Source organism: Heterodontus francisci, chromosome 39 (assembly GCF_036365525.1).
Source record: "Heterodontus francisci isolate sHetFra1 chromosome 39, sHetFra1.hap1, whole genome shotgun sequence".
Taxonomy (NCBI): domain Eukaryota; kingdom Metazoa; phylum Chordata; class Chondrichthyes; order Heterodontiformes; family Heterodontidae; genus Heterodontus; species Heterodontus francisci.
Window position 1 is genome coordinate 34246694 of NC_090409.1, and position 18158 is coordinate 34264851.

General features: G+C 45.4%; 2 protein-coding genes and 1 long non-coding RNA gene across 4 annotated transcripts in view; 2 read left to right on the top strand and 1 right to left on the bottom strand.

The window, feature by feature from the left end:
* LOC137352710 (carcinoembryonic antigen-related cell adhesion molecule 5-like) overlaps positions 1 to 18158 on the bottom strand; it is a 721824-nt gene that overhangs the window by 341878 nt on the left and 361788 nt on the right. The gene's annotated exons all lie outside the window — the stretch shown is intronic.
* Positions 1 to 18158, top strand: part of LOC137352906 (uncharacterized) — a 227969-nt gene that overhangs the window by 151349 nt on the left and 58462 nt on the right. Inside the window, exons 21-24 of the mRNA XM_068018751.1 lie at positions 10876 to 10983; positions 15161 to 15287; positions 16411 to 16531; positions 16719 to 17036. Coding sequence (XP_067874852.1) covers positions 10876 to 10983; positions 15161 to 15287; positions 16411 to 16531; positions 16719 to 17036 — 674 coding nt within the window. The remainder of the gene's footprint in view (positions 1 to 10875; positions 10984 to 15160; positions 15288 to 16410; positions 16532 to 16718; positions 17037 to 18158) is intronic.
* On the top strand, positions 992 to 9840 carry LOC137352717 (uncharacterized). Its single transcript, XR_010969768.1, has 3 exons — positions 992 to 1114; positions 1309 to 1470; positions 9646 to 9840. It is a non-coding gene; the product is annotated as an uncharacterized lncRNA (long non-coding RNA).

Genomic DNA, 18158 nt, shown 5'->3' on the forward strand with positions numbered 1-18158 from the left:
CATGATTTTGAATACCTCTAACAAATTAACTCTCAGCCTTCTCTTCTCAAAGAAAAACAGTCCTAACTTCTCCAATCTATCTTCATAACTGAAATTCCTCATCCCTGGAACCATTCTCATGAATCTTTCCTTTACTCTCTCCAATGCTCTCAAGTCTTTCCTAAAGTGCAGCCCCCAGAACTAGACGTAATACTCCAGCTAAAGCTGAACTAGTGCCGTATACAAGTTCAACATAACTTCCTTGCTCTTGTACTCTATGCCCTATTAATAAAGCCCAGGATACTGTATGCTTTATTAACCACTCTCGCAACCTGCCCTGCCACCTTCAATGACTTATGCACATATACACCCAGCTCACTCTGCTCCTGCACTCCCTTTAGAATTGTACCCTTTATTCTATATTGTCTCTCCATGTTCTTCCTACCAAAATGAATCACTTCACATTTCTCTGCATTGAACTTCATCTATCACCTGTCTGCCCATTCCACCAACTTGTCTACATACTTTTGAAGTTCTACATTATCCTCCTCACAGTTCACAATGCTTCCAAGTTTTGTATCGTCTACAAACTTTGAAATAGTGCCCTGTGCACCAAGGCCCAGCTCATTTAGCATTATGATCAGATGCCAGAAACACGTAGGGGTAGATTTTTAACGTGAGGCCCGGGTGTAAAAGACTACCACATAAGAGTTGGGCTGAACGGCTTGTTTCTGTGCTGTATATTCTGTGTAAAAACCGGTGTGCAGATCAGCGTTTTGTTATTGAAACCACCCAATTTTAAAGAGTTGGCATCTATAATTATTTCCCTTTGCCTCTATATAAGTAGTAAAGATTTCTGTGTTTGATTTGAGGAGGGGGCATGTGCCCAGCCTACTCTTCATATGAATACTGATTTCGCGCCAAATATGTAGACGTCACCAGAGTGCGTCAAAACGTCATGACGCAGTACGCACGCAGCAACCGTTATTTTAAACGGCATCGATGGCAGCCATGTTGGTACAGGAGAAAATCGCAGCGGGAGGAAGAAAACGCCCTGAACCATGATATTATACCCACAAAATGTGAAATGTAACTTAAGACCCCATATATAACTATATCTCTTATGGTAGCCAAGGTAATAAGCGTTTCGCTTCGGCAATTTTGCCTTCCTTGCGTAGATGACGGCGCAATGGTTCACCCGGCCTGGCGAAGCCTCCTCAAGATGGCTAGAGCGCCTGCGCAGAGTGGAGCAACGATTGACAGCCGCTCCGGGAGGATCCGATGAAGGGTCACTGACCCGAAACGTTAACTCTGCTTCTCTTTCCACAGATACTGCCAGACCTGCTGAGTGGTTCCTGCATTTCTTGTTTTTATATCCGGGAGGATGGTGACAGCGCCTGCGCAGAATGGAGGAACGAGTGACAGCCTCTCCGGGAGGATGGTTACAGCGCCTGCGCAGAGTGGAGGAATGATTGACAGCTGTTGCTGGCGGTGAGAGATTAAAGAGAAAATGATCGATGAAGACAAGTTAATTTTTTTTTAAAGTTGTAAATTATTATAGGAGCAGAAAAAATGTCCAGAGTTTGGATGAAAGGTTCTTCTTTGTGCCTCCTTATCTCGAGAGACGATGGATACGCGCCTGGAGGTGGTCAGTGGTTTGTGAAGCAGCGCCTGGAGTGGCTATAAAGGCCAATTCTAGAGTGGCAGGCCCTTCCACAGGTGCTGCAGAGAAATTTGTTTGTCGGGGCTGTTGCACAGTTGGCTCTCCCCTTGCGCCTCTGTCTTTTTTCCTGCCAACTACTAAGTCTCTTCGACTCGCCACATTTTAGCCCTGTCTTTATGGCTGCCCGCCAGCTCTGGCGAACGCTGGCAACAGACTCCCATGACTTGTGATCAATGTCACAGGATTTCATGTCGCGTTTGCAGACGTCTTTAAAGCGGAGACATGGACGGCCGGTGGGTCTGATACCAGTGGCGAGCTCGCTGTACAACGTGTCTTTGGGGATCCTGCCATCTTCCATGCGGCTGAAATGTTAACTCTTGAAATGTTAACTCTTTTCCCCTCACCACAGATGCTGCCAGACCTGTTGAGTATTTCCAGCATTATTTTGTGCTAAAATTGAATTGTCATGCAAGTTTGTGTGTGGGGAGGGGAATAATAATGCGATATTACAACAACTTTTGTGTAGAAAAACATGCCAAGGGGCTCAAAGATGTAAGAATAGATAGTGAAGGAACAAGATTAGGAGGGTGATCAGAATGTCACACGCACAAGAAGTGTGATGATACAAAAATTATGGACAAAATCTGAAGAGTTCTGAAAACTGACTTCATCTTTTAAAAAATGGACCTTTCTTTGAAGGCTGTGTTTGCTGACAATGTAACCATTAGGTGGCACAGTACTGGCACTTGCACAATTGCAGCCTCATCAACTGCGACATCACAGGAAGCTGCCAGTAATAAAGATGGTGCTACTCAATTTATCATAAAAAGAATTAAACCCAAACCCCCCCCCCCCCCAATGACGGCGATCACCGCCTACAACCCCCCCCCCCCAATGACGGCGATCACCGCCTACATCACACCCCTTACAGTACCTCGCTCGCTTCCTAACTCGCCACCTCTCCCCCTCGGCTGCTCGCTCCTGGCATCGCCACTTCATCCGCACGCTCCCTGCCTCGCCACTTCACCACCACCACCTGCCCCCAACCCTGGCCGTTCACTCCCCGCCTCGCCACTTCACCACCACCACCCACTCCCAACCCTGGCCATTCACTCCCCACTTCGCCACTTCACCACCACCACCCACTCCCAACCCCGGCCATTCACTCCCCACTTCGCCACTTCACCACCACCACCCACCCCCAACCCTGGCAGTTCACTCCCTGCCTCGCCACTTCACCACCACCACCCACCCCCAACCCTGGCCGTTCACTCCCTGCCTCGCCACTTCACCACCACCACCCACTCCCAGCCCCGGCCATTCACTCCCCGCTTCGCCACTTCACCATCACCACCCGCCCCCAACCCCGGCCATTCACTCCCCGCTTCGCAACTTCACCACCACCACCCGGCCCCAACCCTGGCCATTCACTCCCGCTTCGCCACTTCACCACCCGCCCCCAACCCCGGCCTTTCACTCCCCGCTTTGCCACTTCACCACAACCACCCGCCCCCAACCCTGGCCATTCACTCCCCGCTTCGCAACTTCACTACCACCACCCGCCCCCAACCCCGGCCGCTTAGTCCCCACCTCATCACTTCCCCCCCCACCCTGCCGCTTGTGCCACTCGCTCCCCACTTCCCCCCCCCCCCCCCCTCAGCCGCTTGCTCCCCAGCTCGCTGCTTCCCCCCTCGGCTGCTCATTCCCAACCCCACAGTTTCTGCTGCTCACTCCCCGACTCGCCGCTTTTCCCCCCCCTCGGCTGCTCATTCCCAAACTCACAGTTTCAGCCACTTGCTCCCCTACTCTCCGCTTCCCCCCCGGCTCGGCTGCTCATTCCCAAACTCTCAGTTTCAGCCACTTGCTCCCCTACTCTCCGCTTCCCCCCATCTCGGCTGCTCATTCCCAAACTCTCAGTTTCAGCCACTTGCTCCCCGACTCGCCGCTTCCCCCCACCTCGGCTGCTCGCTCCCGGCCTCGCCGCTTTGGCCACTCACTCCCTGCCTCGCTGCTTTCCCCTCTTAGCCACTCTCTCCCAGGCTCCTCACTTCCACCCCCTCGGCTGCTCGCTCACTGTCATGCTGCCCAGAGAAGCCGCAGCATTGGGGACGGGAAGCAAGCAGCTGAGGGGAGGACAAGCAGCAAGGCCGGGAGTGAGAGGCCGAGGCAGGGGGGGAAGTAGGGAGTGAGAGTGGCCGAAGCGGAGAAGTGACGAGGTGGAGAGTGAGTGGCCAAAGTGGGGAGGCCAGGATCGAGTGGCTGAAAACGCAAAGCCTGGAATGAGCAGCCAAGGCGGGGCGAGCAGTGAGGCAGTGGGTGAGCGGCTGACAGTGGGGGGAGAAGCAGCGATGGCTGGGGCGGGGTGGGTGGAGGTGAAGAGGTGGGATGTAGCGTCGAGTAGTTGAGAGTGGTAGGGAGTGGGAAACTGAAAGCAGCGATTGAGGAGGGGATGGCAGGAGGGAACAGGATACTGTCGGTGGGGGGAATGGAGGTGGCGATCCCGGCCATTGACTAGTGAGGCGGCACTCGGATGTCATTACATCTGAGGTGATGTTGGTACATGCATGCACACATTCATACTGGCAAGCTGGCAAATGTTCGGAAACACTGATGATGTTGGTGATTGTTCTGAGCATGCTTTGAAGTGTATCCTGACAACGCATTCTCTTTAAACATTGAACAATGCTCCAAAATGGCCACCGGAGGTGTCCCTGTCAGACAGTTTGAATATCCAAATGAAAATCTTCAAAGCTAAGAGGTGTCAATTGCACCCATCCTAAAACATTCCAGAATTGAATGTTTCTACTGAAAGAAAGAGAGTGTGAAGCAGCAATGTCCTGGGCTATCACCATGGTTGTGCGGTTGCCGTCACCATGGTTGCGCGATCACCATGGGGGAGAGATGAAAGTGTCTCCTAACTGGAGGCAAGAAGTAACAAAGCTTTAGCTTAAAAAACAGCCTATAGAGAGAGAGACAACCCTGAAAGAAAGAGGGCTGTATCCAGAAGCTTTTCCAGCAAATCAGAAGGCACGAACCTGACTGTAGAACTCAGCATCTATACTATACAACGCGAAGTCATACACAGTCTTCACTTGAACTTTCAACCAAGAGAGAAATCTACAATCACCTCAGGCCTGCAACCAATGAGAACTTATTTTCATGAGAATTCAACAGTTTACCGTGAACTCCTCTGAAACCTACCCAACCCTGCTTACCTCTCTTTTCCTCTCTATCTGTCTCTTCTTCTGTGTGCAGGTGAATGCCGGAGTGGATGCGGTTGCAACAATTTCAGGATAAGGCGTATTGATCATAAACAATTGATTTTCTGTTTTAAATCTACAAGAAAAACTGTCGCTGCCTGTTTATTTGATTAAATAAAACATCAGGGGGTTAAACCCTAATAAAAAAAAACACACACTTGCTGTGGTCAGGTGGGAGTTGAACAGTGGGAACCACCCTAACCTAACCATGTGGCCTTAACTAGAAGCTTTTCAGAGAAGCATGTTTTAAGGATGGCCTAAAGAACAGGCAAAGGGATTTAGGGAGGGAATTCCAGAGAGTGCAATTCCTAGGTAGTTGTAGTAATGGCTATCAATGTGGAAGTTGGGGCAGGGAATACACAAGAGGCTATAGTCAAAGGAATAGACAGGTCTGTGGATTGTAGGGCTGGAAAAAAATAGCAAGACTTGTAGAGTGCCTTTTAGGACCGCTGGACGTCCCAAAGCACTTTACAACCAATGAAGTACTTTTTGACATATAGTCACTGTTGTAGTGTAGGAAACATGGCAGATAATTTGTGCACAGCAAACTCCCACAAGCAACAATTTGATAATGACCAGATGATCTGTCTTTGTGATGTTGGTTGAGGGATAAATATTGGCCAGAACACTGGGAGAACTCCCCTGCTCTTCTTCAACATAGTGCCCTGGGATCTTTTACCTCCCACCTGGGAGGGCAGATGAGGCCTTGCTTTAAAGTCTCGCGCAGAAGATGTCACCTCCAAAAGCCAGCAGTCCCTCAGTCCTGCACTGGAGTGACAGCCTAGAATTTTGTACTCAAGTCTTGGAGTGGAACTTGAACCCAAAATACCCCCGACTCAGGAGCGAGAATGCTCCCAACTCAGCCACGGCTAGAGGAAGTTACTGATATGTGGAGGGGCAAGACTTTGATTTGATTTAAACATAAGGATGCAAATTTTAAATTGCAAGCTTCGGGGGACTGGAAGCCAACATAGGTTAGAGAGAGGAAATGGATGAGCAGAATTCAATATGGAATAGGATGCAGACAATAGGATTTTGCATTAACTAAGGTTTGCTGGGTATGGAGGTTGAGGGCTGAGGAGAGCTTTAGGAATGGGCAATAAATGCTGATCTTGCCAGCCATGCCCACATCACGTGAACGAATAAATGAAATACAAAAAATTGGTGAATCAAATCTCAAGGTGTTGAAGGTAACTATTAACAAAATATTAAGAGCTCCCCAGTGGCTCAGGATGTAAATATATCATGTTGACAAGGAAATTCACAAGTTTAATCTTTAGTCTCTGTGGAGTTACTTTCCTCGGGGTGTCTCCCGCTCTGATAGCCATGGCTTTATTTCTCTACTACAAATCATCCCCTTAAATCCTTCTTCCTGCTTCTCTGCTCAAACAGCCCATGCACTTATCGGTCACTCAGGGCGACCATCCTTTCAGCTGACTGAGACTTACCTTTACCCGCAAAGCCAAACTAGCCCCCAGGTTCTACTCTGCCCTAGCCTTGAACCTGAATCTTTCTCTGGTCTCTTTCCCCCCCATCATCCCTCATGAGACCCACCGCCTGGTTGTGACCCTTTCGCCACTAAACACCAGGGCAGTCAAACTCCCTTCCTGAACACCATGCGAGTTGATTATCGTAAATGGTTCCCTCTCCTCGGGATACTGTTGCCCTCCTTTTTAAAGTTGCCATCATTACAACAATAACTACTTGCATTTATAAAGCGCTTTTAACGTAATAAACCATCCCAAGGTACTTACCCCATCCTCAAAAGAAGATCCTTGACCCGTTTGCTGTGAAAACTATCACCCCATGCCCAACTTCCCTTTCCTCTCCAAAGCCTTTAAATATGTCGTTGACTCCCAGATCCATGCCCATCTTTTCTACAACTCCATTGTGAATTTCTTCAGTCAGATTTCTGGCCCTGCACAGCATTGAAACTGCCCTGATCAAAGTCACAAATGATATCTTCTTTGACTGTGGTACATTATCCCTGCTTGATCTCTCTGCAGCTTTTGCTGAAGATGGCCAGACCGTCCTCCTCCAATGCCTTGTTTCCATTGTCCCACTCAGCAGGACTGCTCTCATTTGGTTCCACTCTTGTCTATGCAATCGTAGTCAAAGCATCTCTGGAAATTGCTTCTCTCATTCTTCTGCTATAAACTTTAGCTTAAAACTCTGCTGTTCGTATCCTATCCAGCAAATTCCTTGGAATTCCCCGAGATCTATCTTTGCTACTCCCATCTTCCTCATCTACATGCTGTCCCATTGGTAACATGGGTTCAGCTTCCACATGTACTCTGATGATGCCCTGCCTTACCTATCCATCACCTGTCTTGACCTGTTCACTGCCTCTGTTATCAGACTGTTGATCTGATATCCAGTGCTGAAAGGGCTGTAAGTTCCCCTCCAGTTACACATCGGGGATATTAAAGCCATTGCCTTTTGACACCCCCCCCCCCCCCCCCCCCCCACATTACAAATGGCTTACTCTTGTCATCGATTCAATACTCCCTCTTTGGCCACTACCTCAGACTGAACCAGATGCTTCATAACTTCAGCCATGAGCTGAGCTTCCAACTGCACATCTTCACCATCACAAAGGCCACCTACTTCCATCTCCATAACATTGCCCATCTCCACCTGGGCGTCACCTCAATTGCTGCTGAAACCATCATCCATTTCTTTGTCACCTCTAGGCCCAATTATTCTAATACTTTCCTGAATGGCCCCTCATCTTCCATGCTACATAAACTTCAGTTGAAAAGTCTGCTGCCTGTACCCTATTCCATGCCAAGTTCCACTCACTCATCACCATTAACCTTGCTGACCGACATTGTCATCCCGTGCATCTTCAATTTTAAATTCTCACTTTCATGTTTAAATCCCTTCATCACCTTCACCTTCCCTATCTCTATAACCTGTTGTAATCTCCTCTGCCACCAACACCCCACCTACCCCAGAACTCTCCATTCCTCTGATTCTGTGCCTTCAGCCCCATGCTCTGGAATTCTGTCCCTCTGCCTGCCCTCTTCTCTCTCCTTCTCTGGCTTGCTGTCCATTTTTTTAATGATTGTCCTTCCGTGAAGCGCCTCGGGTCATTTTCCTACGGTAAATGCACTATGTAGATGCAAGTAGTTGTTCAGCAGAATGGCCTGATTGGGAAAAAAGCTAACAGCTTAAGTGGGCGCACCTTTTAAAATGGTGACAAAGGGAGAGGGAAGAAAGACACAGAATTAAAAATAACATTGTGGGACTGGTTTTTATGAAATCAACTTCCCTGGGAAGGCTGGAATTTCTTTCGTAACTCTCCCACTATCATCGCTTGCTTCTATCTGGGGCTGCAGGTTAACTGAACAGCCAACGATAAACTGACTGGCATCCTGAATAATATTTCCTGTTTACTTAAAAAAAAGTGCCCGAAAACATCAGGCACTTTTGACCCAATAATTCCCTGTCACAAGTGACAGCTTGTTACTGGCAGATTTAAAAAACGCACTCACTTGCTGTTAAATACTGAAAGGTTGCACAAACTAATGGAACTGCATTAATTTGAAATTAGGACTTTAGAATATTTTCATTGCAGGTTTGTGTTTGTCAAACACTTTTACAAAGTGAAATAATTTTTTTCAATAAAAGAGGATAAAGACAAAGGAACAATTCAGCATACTGGATAAAAATACCACTGTTAAATTCCTTGTTCCTCATGTCCTCAACACTTACCTAGTCTTTGGTTTCAAAGTATGGACCGCAAGTTGCAAGGTTTATATTGGAGGGTTTTGGGACCTACGTTCTAGAATTAACGTGAAGTGGTTTCAGTACACACTTGTCGTGTAAATAAACTGTCACTCCAAATTTATTGCAGCTATGCAGTATTAAAACTGTTTAAGTATACAGCAGTAGTGTACAACAGTTTGTGCGGAAAAACACCTTTGACCAGCAATCCATCAGGCAGAGGTCTGCACGGAATGTCCTCAAGGTCCTATGGGATAAGGAGATGGTGGATCCTGTTGGATGGTTCCCCTAGCAGACTGCCTGGCTGGTGTTGAGAAGGGCCTTCCCCGTCAGATCCTTCCTGCATGCCTGGAGTCTCACCCCCTCCACACGCTGCCCTCGAGGAGGCTGCGGTGGGGAAGAGACTGTTGTCCACCTCCTTCTGGAATGTGTCTTTGCAAAGCAGGTGTGGAAAGCGATGCAGTGAATTTTGTCAAGGTTCATCCCAAGCAGCTCTGTAAAACAGGAGTCTGTGCTCTACGGGCTGTTCCCAGGGACACACACCGAGACAAACATCAACTGCCGCTGGAGGACTATCAATTCGGTGAAAGACGCTCTTTGGTCTTCCTGAAACTTGCTGGTCTTCCAGTGCAAAGAGTTGTCCACCACCGAGTGTTGCAGACTGCACATTCCAAGGTCCAGGACTACTTGCTGAGGGACGCACTAAAGCTTGGGGCAGATGCTGCAAAGGCTCAATGGGGAAAGACCACTGTGTAAAGACCTCCTGCCAAAGTGAACTGAGGGACTGGACCGATGTAAAACCCATCAGGCTGTATACACTGAATATGTAAATATAGCTGTAAAATGTAAATGGCATGTATGTGAATATAGCTGTAAAATGTAAATGGCATGTAAAATGGAATGGAAGGGTTGTGAGGCAACTCATTCCAATATTGAAGAAAACTGATTTCCTTTGCACAATTTGGAATGTCAACTTGGTGCTGGTTTGAATGTTTTGTAATTTTTTTTCTGCAGATTTTTATGAATAAAGTATATTGTGGGGGGAAAGAAGTATACAGCAGCAGGAGGAATTGTGTTGTCTGAACAGTGGGGAGGATTCCAGTGCTGCCGTTTGGAATTTTTTTGTGACGAAGCTCATTAACCCATTCCAAATCAAAATTGTCCCTGACTGCAGACTGAAACTGCTCTGAATGTGATCTTTGGGCTGCTTGGCTTCTGTACCATTTAAATAAAATAAGATTCTCTCTGTAAAGAAACAAACAGCTTGCATTGGTTTATCTTGAGTTTTTTTTTAAAAGCCTGCTTCCTTGAAGCAACATTGGATTGACTTCTGATTGACAGAGTGTCAGGAATCTTTCAACAGACAATTTGCACCTGAAAGAGAGAGTCTTTTTATCCATAGGGATGCATTTGGTTCAGCATTACTATCAATCTCTTCAAGGATTTTCTCTTTCATTGCATTAACAGGATGTTGCTTCATACAGTAGATGATGCCCTGGTCCACAGTTCTGGATCAGACAGACAGAGATTTAATAGGAGGTGTTCAAAATAGGAAGAAACTGTTTCCACTGGTGGGAAGGTTGAAAACAGAGGACATAGATTTAAGATCATTTGCAAAAGAACTGGGGGAGATGAGAATTTTTTACGCAGCGAGCTGTTGTGATCTTGAATGCGCTGCCTGAAGGAGTAGTGGAAGCAGATTCAATAGTAACTTTCAAAAGGGGATTGGATATATACTTAAAGAGGAAAGAAAAATACAGGGCTGGAGGAAGAGCAGGGTGTAGGATTAATTAAATTTACGTGTTTCTTTCCTATAGGATTCAGTGAACAAGTTGGGCATGAAAGGGTGATTCTTGATTCTGCAAGTTAACTGTTATATTAGTCAGCTGTGAAGTGAGTTGTTGTAAACATTTCATTTTGCTCGATTTTGTATTGGTGTTAAGATTTCTAGTTAAGTGAAGGCAACACCCGTGAGAAAGTGAGATAACACTCACCAGGATGCATTGCAGGAAGGAATTCAAATACCTGGAAAAATGCCTAAACCATTATACCTATCCAATTTGTGGACAGAGCTGGACTGGGAAATGTAGGTACAATAGCTTAGTTGGATGGCATTGGATTAACAATCCAGGGTTTCTGATCCGAACGTGGCAAGATATGAAATTGAATTCAGTAAATTTGATAATTTGTGGACTGACACCAGATTTTTGTTTAAAACCAAACTGGTTTATTCATGTCTTTCAGGGAAGGAAACCTGCTACCTCGACTGAAGTCTGTCTTCCAAGTAACTTTAGCCCCATACTACATAGTTGGATATTGGCCATGGCTCAGCAGTAGCACTTGTGTCTCTCGGTCAGAAAGTTGTGGGTTCCAGTCCCACTCCAAAGACCTGAACATAAAATCTAGTTATGACACTCCAGTGCAGTACTGAGGGAGTGCTGTACAATCAGAGGTGCCGTCTGTCTGATGAGGCCCCACCTGCCCTCTCAGGTGAACGTAAATAATACAATTTCAAAGAAGTGCAGGTGAGTTCTCCCAGTGTCCTGGGCTAATATTTATCCATCAATCAACTTCACTAAAACATATTAACTGGTTATTATTATGTTGATGTGTATGGGACCTTGCTTTGTATGAATTGACTGCAACGTTTCCTGCAATACAACAGTGACTACATTTAAAAGTACCTGGTTGTAAATCACTTTGAGATGTCCTCTGGTCATGCATATAAATGCAAGGCTTGTTTTCTTTCATAGTTGACTCTTAATGCCCTTGGGGCAACGAAGGATGGACATTAAATATTTCCTTGCCAGTGTCACCACATCGCAAAAATCAAATGAGAGGGACAAAAATGACCCCCTGGTATTACTTGAGTAAATAATTGAATTACAGTCAGCTGGTCCACTACATCTGCTATTGGTGCTTCAATGCCAAATGGGTCATATTTCAGAGCATTCTGTGTCTTCTGACAGACCATACACATGCTAATGCCACTCATTCACACTGGAAGAAAACAAGGCAGAGTAGTTCCATTATCCTTCATCATCGCAGTGTATCTAGGGTTTCCATCCATATAGGATTTGACAAGACATTCCTGGGCTGGGATTTTATCTGGGTAACAGGGGGTCTTGTCGTTTGGCAAAAGCGATGTCGAGAGCCCCTCGATGCCTCTTCTGTGAGAGGCCCGCTGAATCAAGTGCCAATTAGGCACTTAACTGGGCAGCAGTGGGCCTTCCACAGGATCAACGACCCTGATGGCGGATGTCCCGACCTCTTAGAGCTGCCAGCCAATCAGAAGCCAGCAGTTCTTTAACTGAACAGTGCCACCATCACCATGGAGGCAGTGTCTGTTGCGGGTGAGTCACCTACCTGAGGCCCAGGAGCTGTGCTGGACCAAGGCCACTTGTAGGTCTGGGTAGGAGGGGTCTCACGGGGCGGGGGTCATGGGTGAGGGGGTTGTGGGGGGGGGTGGTCAGTAGCAAGGGCAGGGGGTTAGTTCTCAGCGGACCACCCCCTTGATGATACTGGGTCCCTTGTTCAAGCACTAATGAAGGAGCACCCCCCCCCCCACCGCCACTATCCCACCTGATTACTTACTCTCCCTGCCTCCAAATCTGCTGTGGGGCAGAGCATAAAATTCCCCCCCTTAGTCAGATGTACAGAAATCTCTGGGATGAACAGCATACTGAAGGTCTTGTATTTTTTTTTAAAATGAAGGCTGTTTCTTTTCCTGATTAATGTGGAGACAAAGGCCATTAATTCTATTATGAATTTTTGTCATAAGCAAAAAGACACAGCTTTCAGTTGTTATGTCGAGCAGCTGCCAGGAATTATTTCTGTACACCAAAGTGCTCAACTGGAATGAGAAATAGCAATGCATTATTCCTCCACACTGCCTGGGATAACTCCAGTTAGGTCACTGCTTTACTGTCAAGAATCTGGCACAAGAATGTTCATTTGGGAAGGAGGGCTGTTACCTGTGGAACCCCAGTAGGAGACCAATGGTTCAGCATGGAACCAAGATAGATGCAGATCTTTGTTCCACTGTCCATTCTTTCTATTTTGTGTCCTCCCCCAAAATAAAATGAATTCATAATCATTTAAAATATCAAAAAAGAACAAAGTGAACTTGCATTTGTTTTGTGCAAAATCTCAGAAATAGCAATGAGATGAATAATTAATTGGTTTGGAGAAGTAAATGTTGGTCAGGACACCTGGAGAATTCTCTCTTTTCTTTTGCTCCCACCCCCCACCCCCAGCCATTTGATCTTTTGCATCCACCTGAACAAGCCGATGGGGCCTCCGTTTAACGTTTCATCCAAAAGCCCTGGCTTCCAACAATGTCATGCTCTCTCTCTCTCAGTATTGGAGTGTCAGCCTGGATTATGTGTTTAGGTCCTGGAGTGGGACTTAGACTCCCTGTCATCTGACTTTTGGGCGAGAGGACTGCCCGTAGAGCCAAGCTGACACTTAGTGTGTGAGCTACCAGCCTTTCATTGGCCAATGTGTGAGAGCCATCAATTTGTGATTGGCTACCTATGGAATAATATTCCTAGTTTATTTTACTATCTTTATACATTTTTGTATTTTACACAATATCAAAGTTCAGTTTTGTTCAGTAATTCCAGCATGAGACCATTGGCACTTAGTTTGAAGCTGGGATGTAGACTTTGATCCCAGACTGGTTATTCATTTATCAGTTGTTGTTGAGGTATTCTATGGCTAAGTTCCTTGATAAGTTCCATATTGTTCAATTTTGGAAAGACTGATGAACTCCTGCTCCCACTTGCACTTGTTCTCTTGTTAATGAGTCATTGGAGATGAATCAAGAAAACCCACGAATATTTTCAGTAAATGGACAAGCTTGACCTCTTCCTCTGAATTGAAAGAGGAACTACCGCACCAAAAGACGACTCATGCAGAGAGACAAAAGTAGTGGAACAAGAATTCTGCTTTGGTATGGATCGATATTTGCCTCAAGCATGTTTAATTCAAGTTAATGATTCGCCTTTTGGAAAACAAAGGAAATAAAAGTGAAATCCCCTATTGATCCAACTCCAAATGACACAATCCTTTACTTTCTGTTCTTCTTACATATCCAAATAAGCATTTTGTCTTGTTTTTGAATTGTTGATAACAGACGCATTACCTCGCGCACAATCACCTCCAATTATTCCCCCACCTCCCCTATTTCTGGATCCATCCAGATGATTAACCTCACTTGGGGTCGCTGGGTATTAATCTCAACTGCACTTTTATTTTAACTCACCAGGAGATGGACACTATATTTCGGACATCCTGCCTCATCCATTAGTTCCCTTTATTCCCCTCCACCCCCACTTCCCACAATGCTCAGGTTTATATTCCCAAATTGAGATATTCAAGTATATAGGGATACAGATGTTCCATTGATTGGTGAAGCTGGACAGTAGCTAGACAAAGAAACTCACATGACACTCTATAGTAGGCAAAGTTACCTGTAATGTAAATCGCACATGGCATTAAAACAGTTTACATAAGCATTAAAAAAGCATCAAACAGTACATATAGCTTTAAGCCCAAGGATCTGTGCATCAAGGTAGAAGAGTGATCAGCTCCCTCCGAAACTCTTGATGTTTCTTCATCTTGGACGTCCTTCCTCTAAGCTTCTCAAGGCTCCTACGACTCGAAGTCTTGCTTCACACAGACTTGTCTTTCCCTTCCAATTGATTTCCAGTGGCAGCAGCCTTTAATCAACGATTGCTTAAGTTTAATTCTTTTGTTCTTATCTATTGCTTCTTGGGTTATGTGACAATTTCTGCAGAGGCTGTCTTTTCATTTTAAAATTAAAATGTCCCAATGATTTAAAATGTACAATGTCCTAGGCATTAATGTTAACCCATTTTTAACCCTTCAGTTGTGTTGGAACTGGGTTGTTTATCTCACAGTTGAAACGCGGTTTATGTGCATAGATCTTTGAAGGTGGCGGGATATATTGAAATGTAATTAGCAAAGCATGTGGGATCTTGGGCTTTATAAATAGAGACATTGAGTACAAAAGCAGGGAAGTTCTGCTGAACCTGTCTAAAAGCTCTGGTTAGGCCACAACTCAAGTATTGCATCCTGTTCTGGTCACCACACTTTAGGAAGGATGTGAGGATCCTTAAGAGGGTGCAGAGGAGATTTACCAGAATGGTTCCAGGGATGAGGGATTTTAGCTACAAGGTTAGTTTGGAGAAGCTGGAACTGTTCTCCTTGGAGCAAAGGAGATTGAGGGGAGATTTGATAGAGTTATACAAGATTATGACAGGTTTAGACCTTCAAGGTCACCTTGACCTGCCGCTTGCTAGTCCAAATCCCAAACTGGTCCTTGACATCAGTACTGCTGCCGGCCACCTTGACACCTGTCGAGGAAGGTGAGTACATCCACAACAGGAACATGGGGCTGGTAGAGGTGACCACCCGGTCACGTTGTGACAGCAGTGTGAAAAGTGGCTCCACTGTGAGGATTGACAACAGCGCCTGGTTTTCCCTTCTCCTTGAACACCTTCAGGAACTTGGTGCATCTCGCCACATTCCAGAATCACATTGAAATATCCACTGCTGGGGAAGTCCTGCAGGCTGAAGATGTCCACAGCTTGGAATCCACAGCAATCAATGAGAATTTCTTAATGAAGAAGGTACATCTCCTTTATTATCCTTCACCACCACCCAAACAGTGTTACACACTCCCTGGCCCGAAACTCTAGAATTGGTTACAGCCATTTTGCTCAAAAACCTACCTGGAACAGAATCAAAGGGAGCTCTGGACTTGTTTGTCTTACTTATTCCCCTCATGGGAATGTACCTCGACAGTACCCAAACTATGCCCTCTTTAAGACAAGATCGCAATGCTTCTTTATCTTGGTTCTCATTCCGTATGAGTTAGTTTAGCAGAAAAACACAGCAGTAAACGAGGTTGCAACAGTTGAAAAGTCCAAAAAAGCACAGTATGTGTCGAAATTACCAATTTCCTGTAGTGTGTTTCACCATTATTGAGCAGCGGGTCTCATTATTTGTTTAGCATGCCCATATCCAAATTATTAAAAAGAAAGAAAAAATTGCATTTAGGTAGAACCTTTCATGGTCATCTCAAATCACTTTACTGCCAAATAATTAATTTGAACGAAGTAGAGTCACTTTTATGCAAACAAATGATGCCCTTTTTACCAGTATCAGCCGGGAGTGTGCATGTATGGACAGTGGGTGAGGAGAGAATCGGACTTGTTGCAAAGCTCCTTCTCAGACTCTAACATGAAAACTAGCTGCATGGGTGAAGTGGGAGGATTGGAACTTTGAAGCTGCCCTTTCTGTCTCTAGTACTGAAGGAGTGAAGGGCTAAAACTGGGGGAGGGGAGAAGATTATACCATCCCTGAATGTGCATTCTGCATCATAAACTAAATAAATGATCATTGAAAACTGATAATTGTCCAGCAGCTAGCGTGCTCTATTGATTTAAGTTTCCACAATATTCAGATCTTCAAAAAAAAATAACCGACTGAAAATCTAAAACGTCCAGTGAGGTTCGTTCCCTGGATCATCTCTCATTGAGCTGCATTAACTCCCACTCTCGCCTTCTACCTCCTTTTGATAGTCTGTAATTATTACTTTGCTATCCTTGTCAACAGCTCTAATAGTTACATCGGAGTCTTCCCATATTCATGCAGTGATTCACAACTATTTAAATCCAGATCTTCCGATCCTTTTCAGTGAGGTAACTCTGACCCTCACTCCTGGCCACCTTTGCTTTAGTTAATACCTAATCTGATTCATTGAACAGGGATTGCTGGCTGCACACTGTCTCGAACAGGAGCAGACACTGTTCTGTCAGGATGGAGAGAACCCGACTCACTGCACTTGCTGTTTGGTTATTTCTCTCTGCTGGTGAGGGTCACTTTCTCACATCGGTGTCGGGGATTAAACTGGAAGGAAGGATAAGTTAAATATAACTTCAGTGAATAATAGCGACTCTGATTGGACAATCTGCACCATTCAGTCTGCATTTAAGTTTTCGTTGAAATAAATTGGTTGCATGTTCACACAGGTTTCTTGACTTTTTCCCCCCCTGTAGTTGAATCTCAGCCTCTGACCATCTTGGTTGATGAGAGTCTTATTAATGCAGCAGTCGGACAGCCTGTGCTCCTGTCAGTGAGACCGTCAGTGAAGGTGAGAAGTGGGACCTGGAAGCACAATGGGACAGATGTCGGAGTGTGGATCATAACAAATCCAGATATAAATAATGTTTACACAGGACGGGTGGAGTTATTATTCCCGAATGCTTCTCTCCTGCTCAAGTCAGTGAGTGTTTCAGACAGTGGAGTGTACATTGTCACCATGAACTCATTCTCTAACACAGCAGCAACAGCGAGAATGGATCTTTTTGTGTTTGGTAAGTAACGACCATATTTCATCAAGTCTTCAGGAAATGATAAGGCAGTAACTTCACGTTCACAAGCTGCAGGAAACAAGTGAATACTTGGTGGGTCGAGATAGTTACATTCTGAAAGCAGGTCGAATTCTGGCGGTGGAGTGACTGAAAAACATCAAGCAAATTTTGAGACCCATGGGGTTTTTGTTTAACTTCGCGGCCTCCTCTCCCTGTCGCCGGTCGGCTGCCCTCCGGCTAGTGGAAGGGAGGGTCTCACAGTTGCGAAGGGGATAGTCCAAGAGGAGGCACAGACTTTCCTTGTGGACCCACCTTGGAGGGTTTCTGCTCCATGTATGAATCTGGCAGCACCTTCCACACTCGAGCCCAGCTTTAAAATGCAATCCTGGTCCCGTTGACTCAACAGCACCTCAGTTTTCATTAACAGTGACTCCCTAACTTTGGCAATCCACCACAGCTGTTTTGTGCAGTGCGCTCTTTGAAATTCCCCCAAAGAGCTGTCGATGCTGCTTCAATTGACAAGTTTAAAACTGGGGTCAATAGGTTATTAGCAAGGGTATCAAGAAATATACATACATCTTTGAAGGTGGCAGGACAAGTTGGTAAGGCTATTAAAAAAAAAAGCATTCTTGGCTTTATAAATGGAGCCAAAGAGTACAACAGAATGAAGTTAGACTAAGCCTTTAAAAATCACTGGTTACACCGGAACTTGGAGTATAGTGTTCTATTCCGGGCATCCGACATTAGAAAGGACATCAAAGTCTTGCAGAGGATGCAAAGGAGATTTACTGCAATCGTATGAGGGATGAGCAACTTCAGTTATGTAGTGAGACTAGAAAAACTGGCATTTTATTCCTTTAGAGCAAAGAGTATTTGGGGAGATTTAGTCGAGGCGTTCAAAATTTATGAGGTATTTTGCGAGAGTAAATAAGGTGAAACTTTGTACTGGACCGTTACTAACCAGAGGACATAGATGTAAGATAATTGAGGAAAGATCCATGGGGATATGAGCAGATTTTTTTAAAAACACAGCGAGTTGTTGTGATCTGGAATGAACTTTCAAAAGGGAATTGGAGAAACAGTTAACAAGGAAAAGAAAGTTGTTGGGCTATGGGGAAAGTGAAG